The sequence below is a fragment of the Poromitra crassiceps genome (assembly GCF_964638095.1).
Source record: "Poromitra crassiceps genome assembly, chromosome: 6".
Classification (NCBI taxonomy): domain Eukaryota; kingdom Metazoa; phylum Chordata; class Actinopteri; order Beryciformes; family Melamphaidae; genus Poromitra; species Poromitra crassiceps.
The window spans coordinates 43,320,350-43,339,947 of record NC_139627.1 but is presented as its reverse complement, the minus strand read 5'-3'; the positions used below and the strand labels follow the sequence as shown (position 1 = coordinate 43,339,947).

The following is a 19,598-nucleotide window of genomic DNA, read 5'->3' as shown; positions in this document are numbered from 1 at the left end:
TCCTATTCTAACATGAAAATATAAAGTTTTGTCTCCAGAGCTTGGGAATAACATTATTTTTGGCAAAATACATAATACGTCATTTTTTCAAAACTATTCCTATTTGCTGCATTTCTAAACGAGATAATACTATAAAACAAATGTCAAATTTAAAAAGCCCAATACCTGTATGACTATCCATGTACCGATTGCATTATGTTCCAATAATACATCAGTAGTTTTATACTCAAGATAAGAACCAATTATACCTCTCTTTTCCAATTCCACCCAGGGAGGTTCAATTTAAGATGATGAACGATTTACCCATGTAATGACTTCTTACATCAAAAATGTAACTTTGATCTAAATATGTGTTATTTCTGTAAAAGCTTTTGTTTTCTCTCCTCTAAATTAACCAAAACCTTTTGGGTTGCTTTTCAATATTGGATAACTTAAAATGATTTAAGTAGTCCTATTCTAACTTGAAAATATAAAGTTTTGTCTCCAGAGCTTATTAATATTGTATTTCTTAGCAAAATACATATAAATGTAATTTTTTCAAAACTATTCCTATTTGCTGCATTTCTAAACGAGATAATACTATACAAAAAATATGTAAAATGTCACATTTTAAAAGCCCAATACCTGTATGACTATATGTACCAATTGACCACTTGTGATTATTTTTATTTGTTTTATTATTATTTAATTACTACAGTATACAGTGTGTGTGTGTGTGTGTGTGTGTGTGTGTGTGTGTGTGTGTGTGTGTGTGTGTGTGTGTGTGTGTGTGTGTGTGTGTGTGTGTGTGTGTGTGTGTGTGTGTGTGTGTGTGTGTGTGTGTGTGTGTGTGAGTGAGAGCTGATCTGAGCGCAGCCTGGTCTTCAGCGAGAACACAGCTGCAGCAGGTGGAGGAAACACAAAGAGTCTCAGGCAGAGCAGCACATTAGAGACTCCTGTAGGGAAAAGTTATTTTGGGGTATTTGTTCTTTTTCTGGTGTCCTGTCAAGATAAATGAACTCTGACCAGGGTTAGGGAGTAACGGAATACAGGTATTGATAATAGTGTTTAAAATACAAAATATGAGTAACTGTATTCCATTGCAGTTACAGTTAAACTTGCACCAACAATTTGTGAATGCTTTTATTTTATATTGTTGGCAAATGACCATGTTTAAGTGGGATAATCAACTCCTAGGTGTGCATTAAAATCATTTAATGCACACCTCCCATACACACACACACACACACACACACACACACACACACACACACACACACACACACACACACACACACACACACACACACACACACACACACACACACACACACACACACAGACAATCAAAAAGGCACATGCCATACTGTCAAGAGTACACATACTCAATACAGGTTACGCAACAAACCGAGGAAGCAACAACAAAAACACATAAGGAAGATACACAAAAGAAACAAATAATGTAGTAATTAAATAATAATAAAACAAAATACAAATAATCAAGTGGTCAATCAGTTCATGGATAGTCATACAGGTATTGGGCTTTTTAAATTTGTCATTTTACATACTTTTTGTATGGTATTATCTCATTTAGAAATGCAGCAAATAGGAATAGTTTTGAAAAAACGACATTTTACATTTTTTATTTTACGGCAAAATACATATACACGTATTTTGCTAAAAAATACAATAATAATAAGCTCTGGAGACTAAACTTTATATTTTCAAGTTAGAATAGGAATACTTAAATCATTTTAAGTTATCCAATATTGAAAAGCCACCCAAAAGGTTTTGGTGAATTTACAAGAGAGAAAACGAAATATGTTCTTCAATGTCTGAGTTACAGAAATAACAGTTACATTTTTTTATGTAAGAAGTTATTACATGGGTAAATCTTTCATCATCTTAAAATGAACCTCTTTATTGGGTGGAATTGGAAAAGAGAGGTATAATTGGTTCTTATCTTGACTATAAAACTACTGGTGTATTTTTGGAACATAACACTTCCTCTTCAAGGGTGATGGCAAACAAACTGAAGTGAAAGTAGTCTATTTTTAGTTTAGTAGTATTTTTTTTTATTTTTTTTTATCTAAAAAGCTACATCAATCTACAACCAATGCGTCCAGATCAGCTGTGAGAACAGACCGGCTGCTGGACCTGATAACCAGCTGGAGCTGAGCTGGACGAACACCGGCCTCTGATTGGTTGATGCGGAGTGGGGTTGGGGGATAAGAGGCGGCCGCGCGTTCCATCCAGCATCACATCGTCGCCATGGCATTCCTCTGGATCGTTTCCTGCTTCGCCTTCATCAGCGCCGCTTATGGTGAGGAACCACACTCTTCTTCTGTTGGGGATATAAAGTACTTTTCATTGCATACTTGCTAAAAAAAATAATCTGAAAAACCAGACTCTTGGTTAAGTTGTGGACCAGTGACGTCATTCTTCCACAAAATGACATCAACTGAACTCAAATCAAATCTCACTAACTGTCAAACCATATCAATGCCTGCAAAACTATTTGCAGTTTTCTGATATACTACTGATTTTGTAATGATACAAAGCTGGTTGAAAATCAGTGGTGTTCCTTTAACTCAAATCAATTCTCAATAACTGTTCAAATAAATTAACATCTGCAAAACTGTTTACAGTTTTCCGATATGTATAAGATCATGTGCAAAATAAATCAGCATTGATTTTTGGTGAAGTTCTCCTTTAAGGTATTTAGGCCAAATTCTCAAATCTCATATGACAAACTGTTTCTAATTTGCAGTTTTCACCCCCCAAAATGTCAGATGAACTCATGTTATTCCAGTGTAATTGCAGTGTTAGAAGCTGTCAGTAACCTGCCCCCCCCCCCCCCCCCCCCTCCAGGCTGCGGTACCCCTGCCATCCCCCCCCAGGTGACAGGATACGCCCGCATCGTGAACGGCGAGGAGGCGGTGCCTCACTCCTGGCCCTGGCAGGTTTCCCTGCAGGTCAGTCTGACACTCACACAGCAAGTAGCCTGCATCTGCCTCACACACACATTACAAACCCTTTCCAATGTTTTGTCTAAAAAGGATTTCTTAAAAACAAAACATACATATTATTCAACACAACATACATTATTCTAATATCTTCTCTCAGCACTAGAAGTTCATGTCTGTGTTTTCTGGCTTCTCAGAAGTCTACTACACAGTCAAAACCTTTTTTAATATCCTGACTGTAATAAAGGCAGAAATAACACAGGACAATGTAACAACAACGTTACAATACAAACATACATGAAACATATAACAGTCTTCATAGAGAAAGAGTGTAGTCTGTAGGGGTAAATATTGCAGTTTGTTTCTCACTCAGCAATCCAACGGCTTCCACTTCTGCGGTGGATCTCTGATCAACGAGAACTGGGTTGTGACTGCTGCTCACTGCAACGTCAGGTCAGTGAAACAAACATGTGTGACCTCTCACCTCCTCACTGCCGGGGTCTGTATGCTGACCATCTAGAAACTCAAGCTTCTTCTACTCTACTTCAACTCACTGAAAGTGGACTTGGTCTCAGATTGTAGCTTTAGTTCTACAAACATTTCTGTGTATATTTTCACCAGTTTCTCACTAACTGTAGCTAAGTTGCACTCTGAGAAAACTGCTTATTTGGCTCCGCCCACTCAGGTTTAACTGAGCCAATCAGATTATTTCTGCCTGTGTGTAGAGCTAAAACCGCAATCTATCAGTATGTGTCATTGTCTGATCCGGACTGATATTCAGAGGTGAGGTCACACAAACTGCATCTGGATTGATATGAAAACATAGTTGGTTCTTTCTGTATATGACTGAATACCTCGACATGAGATCATATAAAAAGACTAACAGCAGAGATATGCAGTAGTTAGGCCTGCTTAACATACTAACCAGCACTAACTGTCTGCTCAGGACTTACCACCGTGTCATTGTTGGAGAGCACGATAAGGCCAGCTACTCCACCAGCGAGGACATCCAGATCCTGAAGCCCTCCAAGGTGACCACCTGCTCATGCACCCATATTAGTGTAGCATTGTTGTATCTCCAGCTATGTTGTTATAGTTATTGTACACAGTGTTGTAGGACTCGAGTCCAGGACTCTGACTCGAGTCTGAGTCCTGGACTCATTTTCAGGACTCGTGACTCGACTTGGACTTGAGCACTGATAGACTGGGACTTGGACCTGGACTGGAGCATACATGAATTTGGACTCTGAAGTTGGAGACGAGGACTCAGACTTGTTAATTGATAAAGACTGTTTATCTCCCCAATATGTATATTAATACCGTGACATTATTGAATTGTGTGCAAGGGCAGGCACGCGTGTTCCACCTACACACTCATGTTCCGTAACTCTGGACTCGGACTCAGGTAATGGGGACGCGACTCAGACTCATCTTTGGTGACTTGGACTTGGACTCAGACTCGAACACCAGGGACATGAGCCTCGACTCAGACTTGCAATATAGTGACTTGGCTACAACACTGGTTATGCAATAACTATTATGGCAACTAACAATTATTTTCATTATCGATTAATCTGTTGATTATTTTCTCGATTTATCAATTAGCTGTTTATAAAATGTCAGAAAATGGTGAAAAATGTCATACAGTGTTTCCCAAAGCCCAAGATGACGTTCTCAAATGTCTTGCTTTGTCCACAACCCAAAGATACTCAGTTTACTGTCATAGAGGAGTGAAGAAACTAGAAAATATTCACATTTAAGATAGAATAAGAGACTTTTGACTTTTTCTTTAAAAAAGAATATTCAAAACGATGAATCGATTATCAAAATAGTTGTTGATTAATTTTCCGTCGATCGACTATTCGATTAATCAGCTCTAATGACTATAATAACACACACTTCCGCCATGTCGCCCCCCCCCCCCCCCCACACACACACACCTCCTAGGTGTTCACCCATCCCAAGTGGAACCCTAGGACCATCAACAACGACATCGCCCTGATCAAGCTGTCCACGCCCGCCCGCCTGGGGACCAATGTGTCGCCCGTCTGCCTGGCCGAGTCCAGCGACGTCTTCGCCCCCGGCATGACCTGTGTCACCTCCGGCTGGGGCCTGACCCGCTACAACGGTGTGACATACACACACACACACACACACACACACACACACACACACACAAAGACACACACACACACACACACACAAAGACACACACACACACACACACAAACACACGCACACACGCACACACACACATACACACACACACACACACATACACACACAAAGACACACACTTTCACTGTGCTCTGATAGTGTTCATTTAGAAAAATGAAAGGTAAACAGCAGAACTTATGGAGTGAGTCTTAAAAGGAGAGGAATCTGGAGGAGCCACAACTCAGGTGGTCAACTCTCTCTCTCTCTGTCTCTCTCTCTCAAATTCAAATTCGCTTTATTGGCCTGAATGTTCCAAGAACAATATTGCCAAAGCACCTAGAATTAATGACACAAAATAACATTAATACAATCAAATAGAATACATTACAATTACAATACATCAATTATATACAGCAGAACATGTGTGAGCGCTCTTGAAGTGCTTATTTCAACAGATCACATTATACTCTGTGTGTGTGTGTGTGTGTGTGTGTGTGTGTGTGTGTGTGTGTGTTTAACTCATTGAGTGCCAGCCACTTTTGGAGAACGGACGCTCCCAGTGCCAGAGTTTTCAGAGCGTTTTCAGTGATTTCTCGAGGCCCACAGAATATTGTGTGATATTACTATGTAAACACCGAACACGCAAAAAGAACAAGGAGACTCTATTGTATCATCAGCAAAAAAAAGTTTATTGATACCATTTTCCGTTCTTTAGTTATGAGCCGGAGAAGATAGGTTGTTTTCAGCGTTTTCAGGCATTTCAAATTATAAGCTGAGATATTCAGCCTTTTGTGAAATGCAGCATTTCAAGCACATTCACTGACTCTAGATACGGTAATATTTTCTGATGTAGTGATGTGGTGTAGTTGTGTCCTGCCCTGCGTGCCCCACCCCCCCTCCCCCCCCTCAGCTGAAAACTCCTCCCCACACTAGTAACACACAGCCTCGCACCAAGCGTCTCTAGGAAGCCTGGGAAGCGCCGCCTCCCAGGCAGCGCAACATGGAGAAGCCACACGCGGACTGCAGTGAAAGGTTTGGCTTTTCAGTGTCGCGCTGCTGCTTTTCTAGCGGCTAATCATGTGGAGAAACTATGCTGACAGACAGACAGAGGCAGAAGGACTCAGTTGTGTGCGCGGATTGACTGTGTTCGCACGCACCGTCAGTTGCAGCCAGAACAATCTACATGGCTCTGGATTGCAGCATGAGCGGGTTCTCTTTCATCAAGGCTAATTCAGGCTGTGTATTCCTGACATTTCTGTAATCTGGAGAGCACTGTCGCCACCTAAGGGTTCTGTAAAATAGGTTATAGACCTCCAATAGCTACTATAGTTGTACAGGAGCTGCGGAAGGCTTTGATCGACGTCCCACCGTCAAAAAACGCATTGGACGTCGAAGGACGTCCGTGGCACTCTACGTCACTATTTAATTGGACGTCGAAGGACGTCCATGGCATTAATATACATTCATAATCTTTTCATTTCTCACTTGACAATGTGTCCCCTCCACCCCACCTCTCCTCAGCTCCCAACACTCCCAACAAGCTGCAGCAGGCCGCTCTGCCTCTTCTGTCCAACCAGGACTGCAAGAAGACCTGGGGCAGCAACATCTCCGACGTCATGATCTGTGCTGGAGCTGATGGAGCCACGTCCTGCATGGTGAGTATACCGCTACCCAATTGCAATGTAGGTTTAGGTGCCTCATTAAACAAACACATGAACCACTATTGGCACCATGGAAGTACTGACTTCTTTCTCTGCTCCCCCCCACAACCCCCAGGGAGACTCTGGCGGTCCTCTGGTCTGTGAAAAGGACAACATGTGGACTCTGGTTGGTATCGTGTCCTGGGGCAGCAGCCGGTGCTCTACCTCCACCCCCGCCGTCTACGCCCGCGTCACCGAGCTGCGCAGCTGGGTGGACCAGACCCTGGCTGCCAACTGAAGACCTGACCCCGGCCCACTCCGCCCGCCGCGACCACATCTGCTCTTTGAGAGAAACGCGACTTAAGCCGGATGCTGAATTTCAATAAATACATTCGAACATCACTGATTTTGTTTGTCTGGTTGTTGCTGCTCTGGTTGAACGAGAAGGTTAAAGGTTAAAGATCACATGACATCATCTTTAGTTCATGTATTGTACTTCGTAGGGGGGTCATTCAAAAGTGTAAACCAGGGGTCTTCAGCTCAAGGATTGATAGAGAAACAGAGCAGGGACCCCCTTAGCCTCAATGCGAGACTCTTCAGTCATTCTTCCTTGAGAGTATCGGATGCGTGGTCCCCTCAGCCACTGCAACGCCTGCTAAGTGGCTGCACGCGATATACACGCTATCAATCACAATAGAACTGTACCCACCTCCGAGCCAATGTTGTTATTCAAGATACCGGTGCCCTGGCACTCCGTTATGGAGACCTGCAGCGCCAGACTCCTCGGACGGAAGGGAGAGGAGGCTGGCCTGCGAGACTAGAGGCTACCCAATGTGAAAAGCAAAGTTGGGAGAAGTAGCCTAAATTCCTCTGTCTATACAGGGTTTTTTCTCCTGTTTTTACAAGACCAGGAACCGTGTTGGAAATGAGTGTTTACACTTTTACATGTATAGCCCTTGGATGTTGTTTTTCTTTATCCAGAATAACATAAAATAAAATCAAACCATACAGTGAACATTTTCCAAGTACAGTAGCATTTAAGCTAATAGTAACACAATGCAAACGACTTCCAATATAAAAAAAAAACAACCTGCAATGATGTGGAGTTCATTTTGATTAGAATGGCGCTGGAGACAAACTGCAGTGCCGCACTTTTATTTAAATAAACATGTCTGACTAAAACGCCAGAATGACCATGGCATTCATACACAAAGGAAGAGAATAGCTGCATAAAAATAATATTCCATCTAGAAAATATCAAACTAATTATGATACATCTTTACATACAATCACTCAAGGACATATAATACTTCTGATCATTCCGGTGTGTTCAATTCCTTGTATGTACACACAAACACACACACACACACACACACACACACACACACACACACACACAGACACACACTTCACAAAAACCAATACCTTAGAGGCACACATAAAGGCACTCACTTAAAGCCATACATTTGTCCCTGCTAGATCAGTCAGTGTGTATGTGAGAGACATCCATTATGCTACATGTCAAAGTCATACAGGGAATAAATTAACACAGGCGTCAGATTAAATAGTCATTCATCATTTTCCATTTGGCATTCAAAACACATTTGTGCATCTTAACACCTTCAGTGGTCTGTTAAAGTATTGTTCCACTGAGGCTTTTCACACTGCATTGGCTTAGCCTTGGGCTAAGAATGGTTCCATGTCGCTGTTCCGACCTCTCGCTGTTCCGACCTCCCCTCTCCCAGCCCCCATGCCTAAACCTAACCTCCCCCAGACCCTAACCCAAAACCTAACCTCTCCCACCCCCACGCTTAAACCTAACCTCCCCCAGACCCTAACCCAAAACCTAACCTCTCCCACCCCCCACGCCTAAACCTAAGGTCGGCATTGCGGGTGGTCGGCATAGCGGGTGGACACCCTAAGAATAGGGCTAACGGTGCAAACACCTCAGATGCCGAAGAGACGTGGACGCGTCTGGAAGCGCAGTCAGTTTCATTCCTGTTAACGGATTAGACCATTCAGATCAGCCACCTGCAGCAATAGTTTTGGCATCTGGTCTATTTTTGACGTACGCCGCGAGCGATTGTGTGCAGCCAGGCACGAAGTCGGTACAAGAGCGAAACAGATCACTTCTGGTGTGAATGGCCAGGCTCCTGCTCGAGCTGAATTTACGCGCGGCGGCACTTTCGCATCCACTGTGTTTGCAGCGTAAGATAGCCCTGGGCTAACTTAGCCCCCTTTTCACACACACACATTTGTTAACCCACCTTAACCTAAACCCAAGGCTATACGATTCACACTCGAGTTCACTATTGGGTTAAATGTCCATTGGAACAACACTTAGGAATGAGTTCATGCTTAGCAAAGTTGTGATGGAGAAGTTTGTTTTGATTGAACACACAAGTGACACAAAAGTGTTCTAACCGTGTTCCCACTGCCAATAGATATAATAGATTTTTTTTAACGATTTTCTGGGGTTAACCCTGCTCCAGACCAGGGCCAGCTAACCCCGGGCTAAAGTCGGGGTTAGCCCACTTTGGAATATTCCAGGAATCGTGCCAGTGTGAATGCTTTCTTAGCTTGGAGCCACCAGGTCCCTTAGCCTCAGGCCTGCATAACCCCTTAGTGCAGTGTGAAAAGCCCTTACCTCGTCCTCACCGTATGATCTGAGAAGAAGCTAGTCATGGGTCTGCAGCTACATCGTCACCGTATGATCTGAGAAGAAGTTAATCATGGGTCTGCAGCTACGAGTTTCCTTTGTGTCCATGCACAGCAGTGATAGCCTGTTAAACCAGCCAGTCACGTGAACTCACATTTCATTTTGTTCTAGCAGACCATCTGGCCTCAAGCCCTGGGAGGGTGTTTGCAGAAACTGCAAAGCGTACGAGCCAATCAGCGACCTGCCTCGTAGTTGACATTGTAACCGGCCAATCATACATGAGTATGCAACAGTGGTGTTTCTCGGCGGAAAGGATGTTTTCGCCGTTCTCCCGAGTGGATTTGGGTTTGACTGGATCCTACGCTGATTGGCTGAAGGAGTTGTCAAACACTGGGTGAAAGCTTGAGGCCAGACGGTCTGGTAGAACGAAATGAAATGTGAGGTCACGTGACCGACTGGTTTACCAGGCTACAGCAGTGGCACGCACATATTCAATTAACATGTGGTCATGCAAAAACACACTCAGAAACATTTCACTTGCATAAGTGAGCATTTACATAATAGGAACACGCACGCACGCACACGCACGCACACACACACACACACACACACACACACACACACACACACACACACACACACACACACACACACACACACACACACACACACACACACACACACACACACACACACACACAGCTCCATGTCTACACAGGGACATGCATGATTAGTGTGCAACCCAGAATGGTCTTGGTCCAGCTAATTCCAGCAGCATGTCCCATTCAAATGCAAATAAAGTGAGATGCAGCACAAACAATGCAGAACACCGCCATGACATGACATCATCAGATCAAGTGTGTGTGTGTGTGTGTGTGTGTGTGTGTGTGTGTGTGTGTGTGTGTGTGTGTGTGTGTGTGTGTGTGGGCGTGTGTGTGTGTGTGTGTGTGTGTGTGTGTGTGGGCGTGTGTGTGTTGGGAAGAGCGGGGTATTTAGAAATAGTCTCTTCTTCGTGAATCATCGCTGATGAAGGAGGGATTCCACTGGGCGGGGTAGATGCACGAGTGGCGAGAGCCCGGCAAACCGGTGAACGGGTACAAGCCGTTTCTCTCCAGGTCGGAGTTGCGCAATGCAGGCTGGGAGAAAGGAGAGAAAAGAGCAGTTGAAGGAGGGTACCCCTTTCACACCAAGGTCCCACCAGGGTTTAGTTATTCCCATGTTGATTTGGTGTCTGGAAGGGTTAAACTAGGTTAGTTCAAGGGTTAATTTCAGGGTGAATGGCACCTGGATTGCTATTTATTATGCTAATGTTGTTAATTGTTATGCATCTCTCCCGAGTTGTGACCCGGGTCCTATCTGTCTGGTTGGACACTATTGCTTTCTTCGTTAGAAGCGTCTTAGACAAATCCAAGTAACACTATTCAAGTCCTTGGAAAGGATGCGCTTTCCCGGTGGCTTTCTTAGTGGTGCTAAACCAGCAAAGTTCAAAACATAAAGATAATTGCACCTAAGGCACAAGGTAGCACAGTAAGCACACACAGATCTTCAGGACAAAGGATTCTCTATTTCACCATTTATTTGGCCATGTCAGGTCGATACATGCCAACGTTTCGGCCTCTCGGCCTTCATCAGGGCAAGAAAAAGCTTGCAAGTAACACTATGTTGTTGTCTCTACCCGGGTGATGTGTTACATGTAGCATCATGTCCAAGCTAACGCTGGTTAGTAAATCCGTCTTAATAGACCTTTTTCGTGGGGGCCATTTTGTGTCGAAAAGGCAGGGTAAACACAGGTGCAAGGAAGACACTAATGAGGGGTTCCAACTTCCAATCATGGAAGTTGGAAACCCTCATTAGTGTTTTGCGTGCACCTGTGTTTACCCTGCCTTTTCGACACAAAATGGCCCCTGTGAAAAGGGTGTATTGTTTCCAGGCGTGTCAGGTTAACTGCAAAGCCCCACGGCAAGAAGGAAACAGACTATTTTTTTTGGCGGAAGCAATGAAATCATTTTCGAATCAATAAAATTGTTGTTATATTTTATGCCAAATAATTGAATTATTTAGTAAGTAGCTGTGTAGTGTCGCTTGCCAGACTATCTCCCTGCACCGGGAGAGAGTCTGGCTGCTAATACCTCCACTCTGGGCTGCAGGCCTGCTTTACTGCAGTCCAAATCTTCGTCAAAACTTGCCATTTTCAGCGTGTAGCAAGGAGCTAGCGTTGTTGTTTCACAGCGATGGAGGCATATGAGATCGACAGATTCGACACGCAGGGAGCGGAAAGGAAATCCATAAATGGTCGCAGCCGGTCAGTTGGAGCCGGTCAGAGCCAATGGCAGAGCTTAGATCCGAAGCCTGCTTCCAGGCAGTCAGACTAGTAGCCGTGTAATAAGCGGGATAATGTGCAGCACGTCGGTGATATGATCAACCTGTCGGGTGTTATCTTCCATTAGAACACGGCTCTCTCGAATACTCGATTCTGATTGGTCAATCAACAATATTCACCGGTAGGGGTGTCACGATACACTCAGTTCACGATACGATACGTATCACGATACTGGGTTCACGATAACGATACGATACGATACGATTTTAACAATATTTTTTTAAACTTGAATAATGACAATATATGACTGGAAAAGTAGTATTTTATTTGAAATGCACAAATACAAAACATGCTGTTGTGGGAAATTGTTATTACAATAACAACTAGAAAAAACATGAGATTGGAGATAAGGCTTATCTTGAAATAGAATGAGTTACACCGTCACTTAGATTTACTTTGAACTAAAAGGTTTCTCAGCAGTATAAATTCTCATTATGCATCTTCAGTTTTTCTTCAAACTCAAACAACAAGACTTTTCTTAGTCTATTTTTTATGCATCTTCAGTTTTTCCTGTCAAGTAAACAGTTTTGCCAGAAACTCAATTGAATGGTTTCTCTCCTGTATAACTTCTCATGTGTCTCTTCAGAGACTTGTTCAACTGAACTACTTTCCACACATTGAACTTCAACAAACAAAGACGTTTCTTTGTCTACTTTTGAAAAAAAAAAAAAAAAAAAAAAAAAAAAAAAAATTCACGATATGAGATTTCATCTCAACGATACATATCGTGACGTTTTACTATCGCGAAATTTCGTGGGACGATATATTGTGACACCCCTATTCACCGGTCATTATTTCTCGACAACCGACCGCTGCTCTGCCACACCTGGATTAATCAGTTGGTAAGAGCATTTTGTCCGCAGACACTACTAATTAGGCCAACCAGTTGCAGCTGTGGTGTCTTGTGTGCCAATTACGAATGAAACCGCTTTGTGTTGAAAACGCTATTAAAAAATCTATTTGAATAATTATTTTTGTCAGATTATTGAATGATTTAGTTGTAGGCCGTGTTCTAAGCGGGATAATGTATACTGAGCCGGTGATTACTGGAAATAATGACCTTCAGGTGAATATTAAGCCCTCCGCTGCGCGTCGGGCTAAATCATTCACCTGTCGGTCATTATTTCCACAGTAATCACCGGCTCAGTATACATTATCCCTTACATAATGACCAGCTTGGTGTCCATCATACCTTACTTGACTGACTTGGTGTGAGTTGACAAAAGGGTTGAACATGGGTCAAGTGACCCTGGCATCTCCTTACCGAGTAGTAAATGTCAGTCATCTGCAGCAGGTTCTTTGTGCTTCCGTTCTCCTGCATCTCGATGGTCTCCCGGCCCCACTCTGTAGACACTCGGCTGCTCTTGGGGAAGTCGGCGTACGGAGACATCTGCAGGTCTCCGCTCTTGAAGATGATCTTGTTGATGTCATTCTTGTCTTTCCTGGGAGACAACACAACCGTGTCAGTTAACTAAAACCCCTTAACATCACGAGTGCAGTGCCCGTTCAAAACACGCCTGGTTGGAACGGGCCGATGGCCTCCAGTATTGCTGCTTGCAGCTTTCTTCAGAACCGCTCATCCACAACAACTTGACACTCCACACTGCACCTCTTTTCATCCTGAGCAAATACACTGGCTGTAACCATGGCTGATAGTTATGGAATGCCATACCTATCAATATGCAAGAGCGCGATCGATCAATTTGATAGCATGATTTATGGATTTCACGTTCCGATTTTGTAAGGCTTTCCCTCAAACCCCGACCTCACACTCAAATAATCCCCGCTCACGCTTAGATGTTGATTTATACGTATCGTAATGCTGGAGTGTTGCTTTGTATCATTTGCTATCTTTTGCTTTGTGCCTATGTGCTTGTTTGGCAAGATTTTGCGCACAAGTGTATTGGACGCTACAGATTTTGTGCTGCTGTGTTGTGGACAGTGATTTTTGTGTGTGACGTGCCTTCTTTTAAGGTTCTGTTTTGTATCAGGCTGTAGTAGACGATGTCATAGTTGTTGTAATGATGTCATCGGTGATGTCAGACTTTCATCGATATCATACATCCCAATGCCTTACTTCTGCCTGTGATACTCCAATAAAGCTTGAAAGACATCTCCGTGGTTCTGATCGATCACCTGTGGTGATTTCCGACCTAAATAAGCCAGCATAAAATAAGTGGAAGCTTCAATTTCCCTACAAGACCTGTTTTTGTAGCTTGCCGATGGAGTTGAATCTGGAGGCGTGTCTGGAGAACTCAAAAGCTAGGGAGCTACTGAAGATGGAGTTGAATCTGGAGGAGTGTCTGGAGAATTTCTCAAAAACTAATATGCCTAAATAAATAAATAAATCTAAACAAGAATAAATTAACAAATTAAATTTAGATGGGGGGGAAATTGACTGCTTGACTTGAGGAATCTCCATCGACTCAGGGGTCTCTCGACTGATGATTCGACTATTCGACTTTTAGAGGACAGCCCTAGTGCCACTGCATGGCAGATGTGTCATGGTGCTTATTGGCTGTATCCTTACTTGCAGCAAGTGACAATGAGAGCTATGATGAGGATGAGGAGCATGGCGCCCCCTGCAGGCGACACCACCACTGCAATCAGCTTGTAAACTGCAACATCAAGGACAACATGTTAATACTACAACCACATCAACACACACACACACACACACACACACACACACACACACACACACACACACACACACACACACACACACACACACACACACACACATTATATATATATATATATATATATATATATATATATATATATATATATATATATATATATATATATATATATATATATATATATATATATATATATATATACACACAAAAGCAATTTGCAAATTGAGCAGGGATTTTAAATGCCACTTACAATTTCCACAGTTGAACCCTCCAAATCCAAACATGCACCTGAAAAGTGGAAACAAACAATACAATTTACAATAACAAAAGGACTTTGACACTAAAGGATAAATCAAAAGTAAAAAACAAAAACAAAAAAACATGCTTACTGGACACAGGTGTCATTTTCCAGCTTATAGCCATCCCCACATTCTGCAACAAAAGACAAATCAGTCAGAAAACTTCCAGTTTCTAAAATGTAACAAGTGTTCAACTGGGTGGGACTTGATATGGGAGAGACAATATCTAATATTCTGTGGCAATATTTAACATCTTTAATTCAACCCTGCCGGTCACACCAGTTGATCCACCATTATCAATGCCCAGCCAAGCAAGCTATGTTCAAACCCACATAACTTTATTTTAAATTCTAGTCAAGATTTCAAGGTTTCCGAAGATAGCAAATAGTCAGCAGGTTCAATTACAGGGAACTGTGTACAAAATGGTGCACATAGCCATACAAATATGGCGTGACGGGTTTGAACATTTCACTCAATATGAGCAGCTATAGCTTGATGAAGCACTGACTTTGATGTACAGTATGGGGGGGATCCAACTTTGAAGTTAGGGAAATCAGAGTTCATGGGGTTACATTTGACCATTTTGATGCTAAAAACAAATAGTTTTTTCTTATCAGGCTGTCAGCCCACCAGGTTAGAGATTGCCAGTCAACACAGTCCTGTACATTTAGCTAGGCATGAAAATAACGAGAAATGTGAATATGAGCATCAGTCCAGACTTAATTTTGTTATGCTAGGCTTTCCAAGCATGAGTAACTGCTGGCTCTCAGCTGTCAGTGTCCGTCTCCTTACACAAACAAAACTATATGGAACAACTGTCAAATAGTGTACAACAGTGGTTCTCAACGTGGGGTCCGGGGCCCATTAGGGGTCCTTGAAGGGGGTTCCAAAAAGTCCCCAGCAAATTGATGTTTTGTTAAAGTGAACACAATTGGAGAATGTAGAGCCCTTTTCCCACATGCGCTTTGTACCGCAAAATGACCGGTACGTGGTCTAATGCCTGCATGTGAGAAAGGCGCCGTGCCGGTATAAGCGCGACCCCGTCGTCCCCGACATTTCACCTGTTTCGACCCTGTCAGAAGAGCGGTATGCTCTTAAGGAGACGCAAGTGGAAACGGTTCCAGTCATTTTCCGCGACAGCGGTCGTTCAATCATGGGCGAGGAGTAGCCTACACACGTTGCTTAATGTTCCAGCGGGCATAATCTAATCATTCGCGCACATTAAAGCAAACTGGCGAAATGATCTTGTGATAGCCTAATAAGAGCAGTATGTCAGCTTGCTGATTTCCGAAGGCAACCCCAGACACATCAAATGAAGCCAGTCTGAAAAAACTGCTTCAACGCGACGCAGGTGAACGGATAAACATCGAACCAGCAACTATTTCTCTCAGACACGGATCCCAACTTCTTCAAAGTGCATCAACTAATCATTCGCGCACATCAAAGCAAACTACTTCCACACATTTCGCTTCCTGCATTTACTGTGTCATTCGCTGTGTCTGTCCGTGGCTGCTGCTCTCGAGCAGAGAGGGGAGGGGGAAATCGGCTGTGTTGATTACGCTGGCGGCTTGACGCTGCTCTTAAGTCAAACGAGTGTGATTTATTGTGTGACAACTGACAAGCGAACTTATTTCGAGTTTTGCCGAACCCCCAAATAAGCTCCCCCCTCCCCCCGCCCCCCCAACATACAGGAAAATTCGCTGATAGATTCCCACATGCGCGAGCCGAAGTGTGAAGGGAAATGTCCGATATTGACTTACAGGTAATTTTCCGGTACGCATGTGGGAAAAGGGCTTAGGAGAATGACTATTTTGATCATAGTTTCTCTGTTATCTTTCTGCCTATAATACAGATAGTCATGGAATTCTGGACAAAATCTAAAAATATTCTCGGATTCGGGTCCGAGAGACAAAATCTCATCAAATCACAGCTCTCACTGGTGTACAACGTACTCATAACATCATATGCTTTGAGGTCATTAACTGTAGTTGGATCGAATTAGATATTCATCTCTAAGAAAACGCACTGCAGGAATAGAGTACTGCGGGAATGAGTCCTAAGATCTGCCTAAGACCCGGATGTTAGCACTTCCTGGTTCCCTCGTCTCAGAGTCAATGGGATTTTTGTATGGGGATTTTGGGTTAAATCCCTGAAATAAGGTCTGTGGTTAACAAAAGTTTATGAAACAGCGAACTTTGTGTTGTGCAAGATCATCTTCACAAATGAGGAACACTTTTATGCTTTTTGAAATGCGATTAAAAAAAAAATTGGTTTTCAGAAAAGCTTCAAAATTCTCCCACTGACTTCCCGACAAGGGAACCACGAAGTGCATGACTCCTGGGTTGGCCTACAAAAATAGGTAATCTCTGTGGTAACTCTATAGGACAGACACAACACTCACGCACAGCCTACCTATGCAGGACAGGTCTTCAGACACAACACTCACGCACAGCCTACCTATGCAGGACAGGTCTTCGGGGTTGTGTTTGTAATAGCCTGGCAGACACTGGCAGTAGGCTGTGCCACTGTTGTCTGTGCAGCTGGAGCGCTCTGTATCACACGCAGCCTTCTGGGCCAGACACAGACTCTCCTCTGGGACACACATGTGGACAGTATCAGACATGAGTATCATGAGCATGTGACAAGTCTGCAATCATAGGACAGTAAAGGCATAAAGGCATACATTTAATTTCCTTGTTTTATCAGGTAACTGTGTCCTAAGCAGTGTTGGGGGTCATTACTCAAAAAAGTAATATATTACACTTTACACATTACTTAATTCGTTACACTACTCATTAGCTTTCTTTTGCGTTACTCCACATCGCCTGAGATGTGAAGTAATGTGCATATCTCCACCCCTCAAAAGTTGTAGACCATGCTGCCATTTTTCTCCCATTGGTGCTACAATGGATCGGCCGGAAGCACGACTGCCTCTGATTGGGCTGAACCAACCAATCGTCACTCCTCATCCCTAAAGCTAACCAATCATCACTCATCCCTGTCCCCCAGCTCATCCAGTCAGCTGTTGTGTTGCATAATCGAGTGCATGAAAAAGCACCGCACGTTTGACTTTTATAATTTAGACAATCCTGCAGATTCAACCCTGATCCTGCTGATAATTGAAGAACTTATGTAATGCAGGTAATGGCAGCGTGTTTGATTTAGTAACTGTAATGTCATTACTGAATTTGGGAACAGCAATGCCTTACACACTACTCGTTACAGACTAATGTAATGTGATTACGGTAATGCATTACTTTGTCATGCATTACCTCCAACATTGTGGACCTGAATCTGTCATGTCTTGCGACGATATTCATGTCAGCGAACACCAGCTAGTGTTGTGGAATTACTTTAGACATGTCTAACAATCTAGATGTCAAATTCATGTGAATATGGCCATTTAAATGTCCAAATAGTTTAGGAAAGTGACTTTGATGATCACCAAATGATTCCCGAGCGCGGCACTGCTGCTGCTCACCGCTCCCCCAGGGGAGGGGTCAAATGCGGAGAACGAATTTTTGCTATCGTTGGGACTACCGTTTTACCTTTACCTTTGATGAGAGAGAGCCGTAGGACAAGCATGGGCGACGTTCAACAATCGATTGCTAATGCCTTAACTGCATTGTTAGCATGACACCTGCTGACCGACTCATGGCCAGCTTAGCGCGATGCTATAAGGTGATACTGGCTTATATCACTATGATATTCATGGAGGAAATTACTGTCTGTCTGTCTGTCTGTCTGTAGTACTCAATAGTGAGTTTATAATGACCTTATTGTACTTGATAAAACTTTTTTTTAATCTCCTACTATGCTATCTTCATATTCCTACAATATTTATATAGTATTCTTGAGAAAATGTATGATAGTATTGTTTTTCATTCAGGCTGCCCACTACTTGTGGTGAAACTGTGCCCTCTGGGGGGGGTTAAATGTATTCACACTAAATTTTGGAGCAGTAGATATCAGTAGTCTGCCCTCAATAATGTGTAATGTAAGCCTTTTGGAAACACTATATATACTGTAGAACAAAAAATAAAGTACCACGGTAAGTGAGCTGGTGGAGGAGGACCATCCTGCAGTGGGCGGAGGCGGAGCTGCAGTTGCTGATGGACATCTGGATGCTGTGGAAGACCTCGGCGCTCGTCACCTCGGTGGAGATGGAGAACATGTTGACAGCAGAGATACCAGACTCCTCTCTGTAGGGAGGACGACACGAGGGCTCAGAGGAGCACAGAGGGCTAGACTGAAAATGTCCAGTCTCATATTCAGTCTTAAAATCTTACTTTTCTGAAACAATTCTGCCAAATAGGTGGGATCATTTCAGTTGTTTCCAATGCAGTGTCAGTATCTGGAAACATGGCTGAATAGGCAGATCAGTCCACTTGATGTAAGAATTATGATATGATCTCTGAAACAAGTTGATTTGCATTGGAAATGCAAGTGAGATGATCTCGTCCTGTAGGCAGAAATACAATTTTCTGGCTCAATACTAGATCTACAAAAAAGAAGAGGAGGCCAAAAACATTCCATAGTCCCTTTTCACAGCAACCATTTTGAAGCGGTAAAGCAGGAAGTAAAGGAGGTGTGACCAATACCATTAATGATGGTTCCATTCCATTTAGATGTTCCAGTGCCAGGGCCATCGTTGATGTTATTGGTTAGACCTGTTTTTACCTTCCTGTTTTACCACCTTCCTGCTTTACCACCTCAAAACAGTTGCTGTGAAATGGGCCTAATCAACGGTAAATAATAGTCGATTTTGAAATACTAACAACAATAGTCGTCACGGAAGGCAAAGATATTTCAATTCAACAATTTAAAACCGCTGTCAATTGATGGTACTTGGCCTTTCTAATGCTAAATGATG

The 19,598-nt window shown here is 43.0% G+C and overlaps 2 protein-coding genes across 2 annotated transcripts in view; one reads left to right on the top strand and one right to left on the bottom strand.

Annotated features, from left to right (window-relative positions):
- Window positions 1-2,250: 2,250 nt before the first annotated feature.
- LOC310778254 (chymotrypsin B) lies at window positions 2,251-7,040 on the top strand (the record flags this gene model as incomplete). The annotated part of the gene is made up of 7 exons (XM_083638631.1): window positions 2,251-2,302; window positions 2,851-2,954; window positions 3,319-3,398; window positions 3,892-3,976; window positions 4,893-5,073; window positions 6,624-6,757; window positions 6,879-7,040. 7 exons carry the CDS (start codon window positions 2,251-2,253, stop codon window positions 7,038-7,040), a joined length of 798 nt encoding a protein of 265 aa, XP_083494757.1.
- A 2,998-nt stretch (window positions 7,041-10,038) lies between these two features.
- The window catches only part of heg1 (heart development protein with EGF-like domains 1), a gene marked incomplete at its 5' end in the record, with an annotated part of 32,038 nt that continues 22,478 nt past the window's right edge, over window positions 10,039-19,598 (bottom strand). The window contains 7 exons of the mRNA XM_083638253.1: window positions 10,039-10,537; window positions 13,046-13,223; window positions 14,312-14,399; window positions 14,677-14,714; window positions 14,816-14,858; window positions 17,183-17,317; window positions 18,773-18,927. Coding sequence (XP_083494379.1) covers window positions 10,394-10,537; window positions 13,046-13,223; window positions 14,312-14,399; window positions 14,677-14,714; window positions 14,816-14,858; window positions 17,183-17,317; window positions 18,773-18,927 — 781 coding nt within the window. The 3' untranslated portion in view covers window positions 10,039-10,393. The remainder of the gene's footprint in view (window positions 10,538-13,045; window positions 13,224-14,311; window positions 14,400-14,676; window positions 14,715-14,815; window positions 14,859-17,182; window positions 17,318-18,772; window positions 18,928-19,598) is intronic.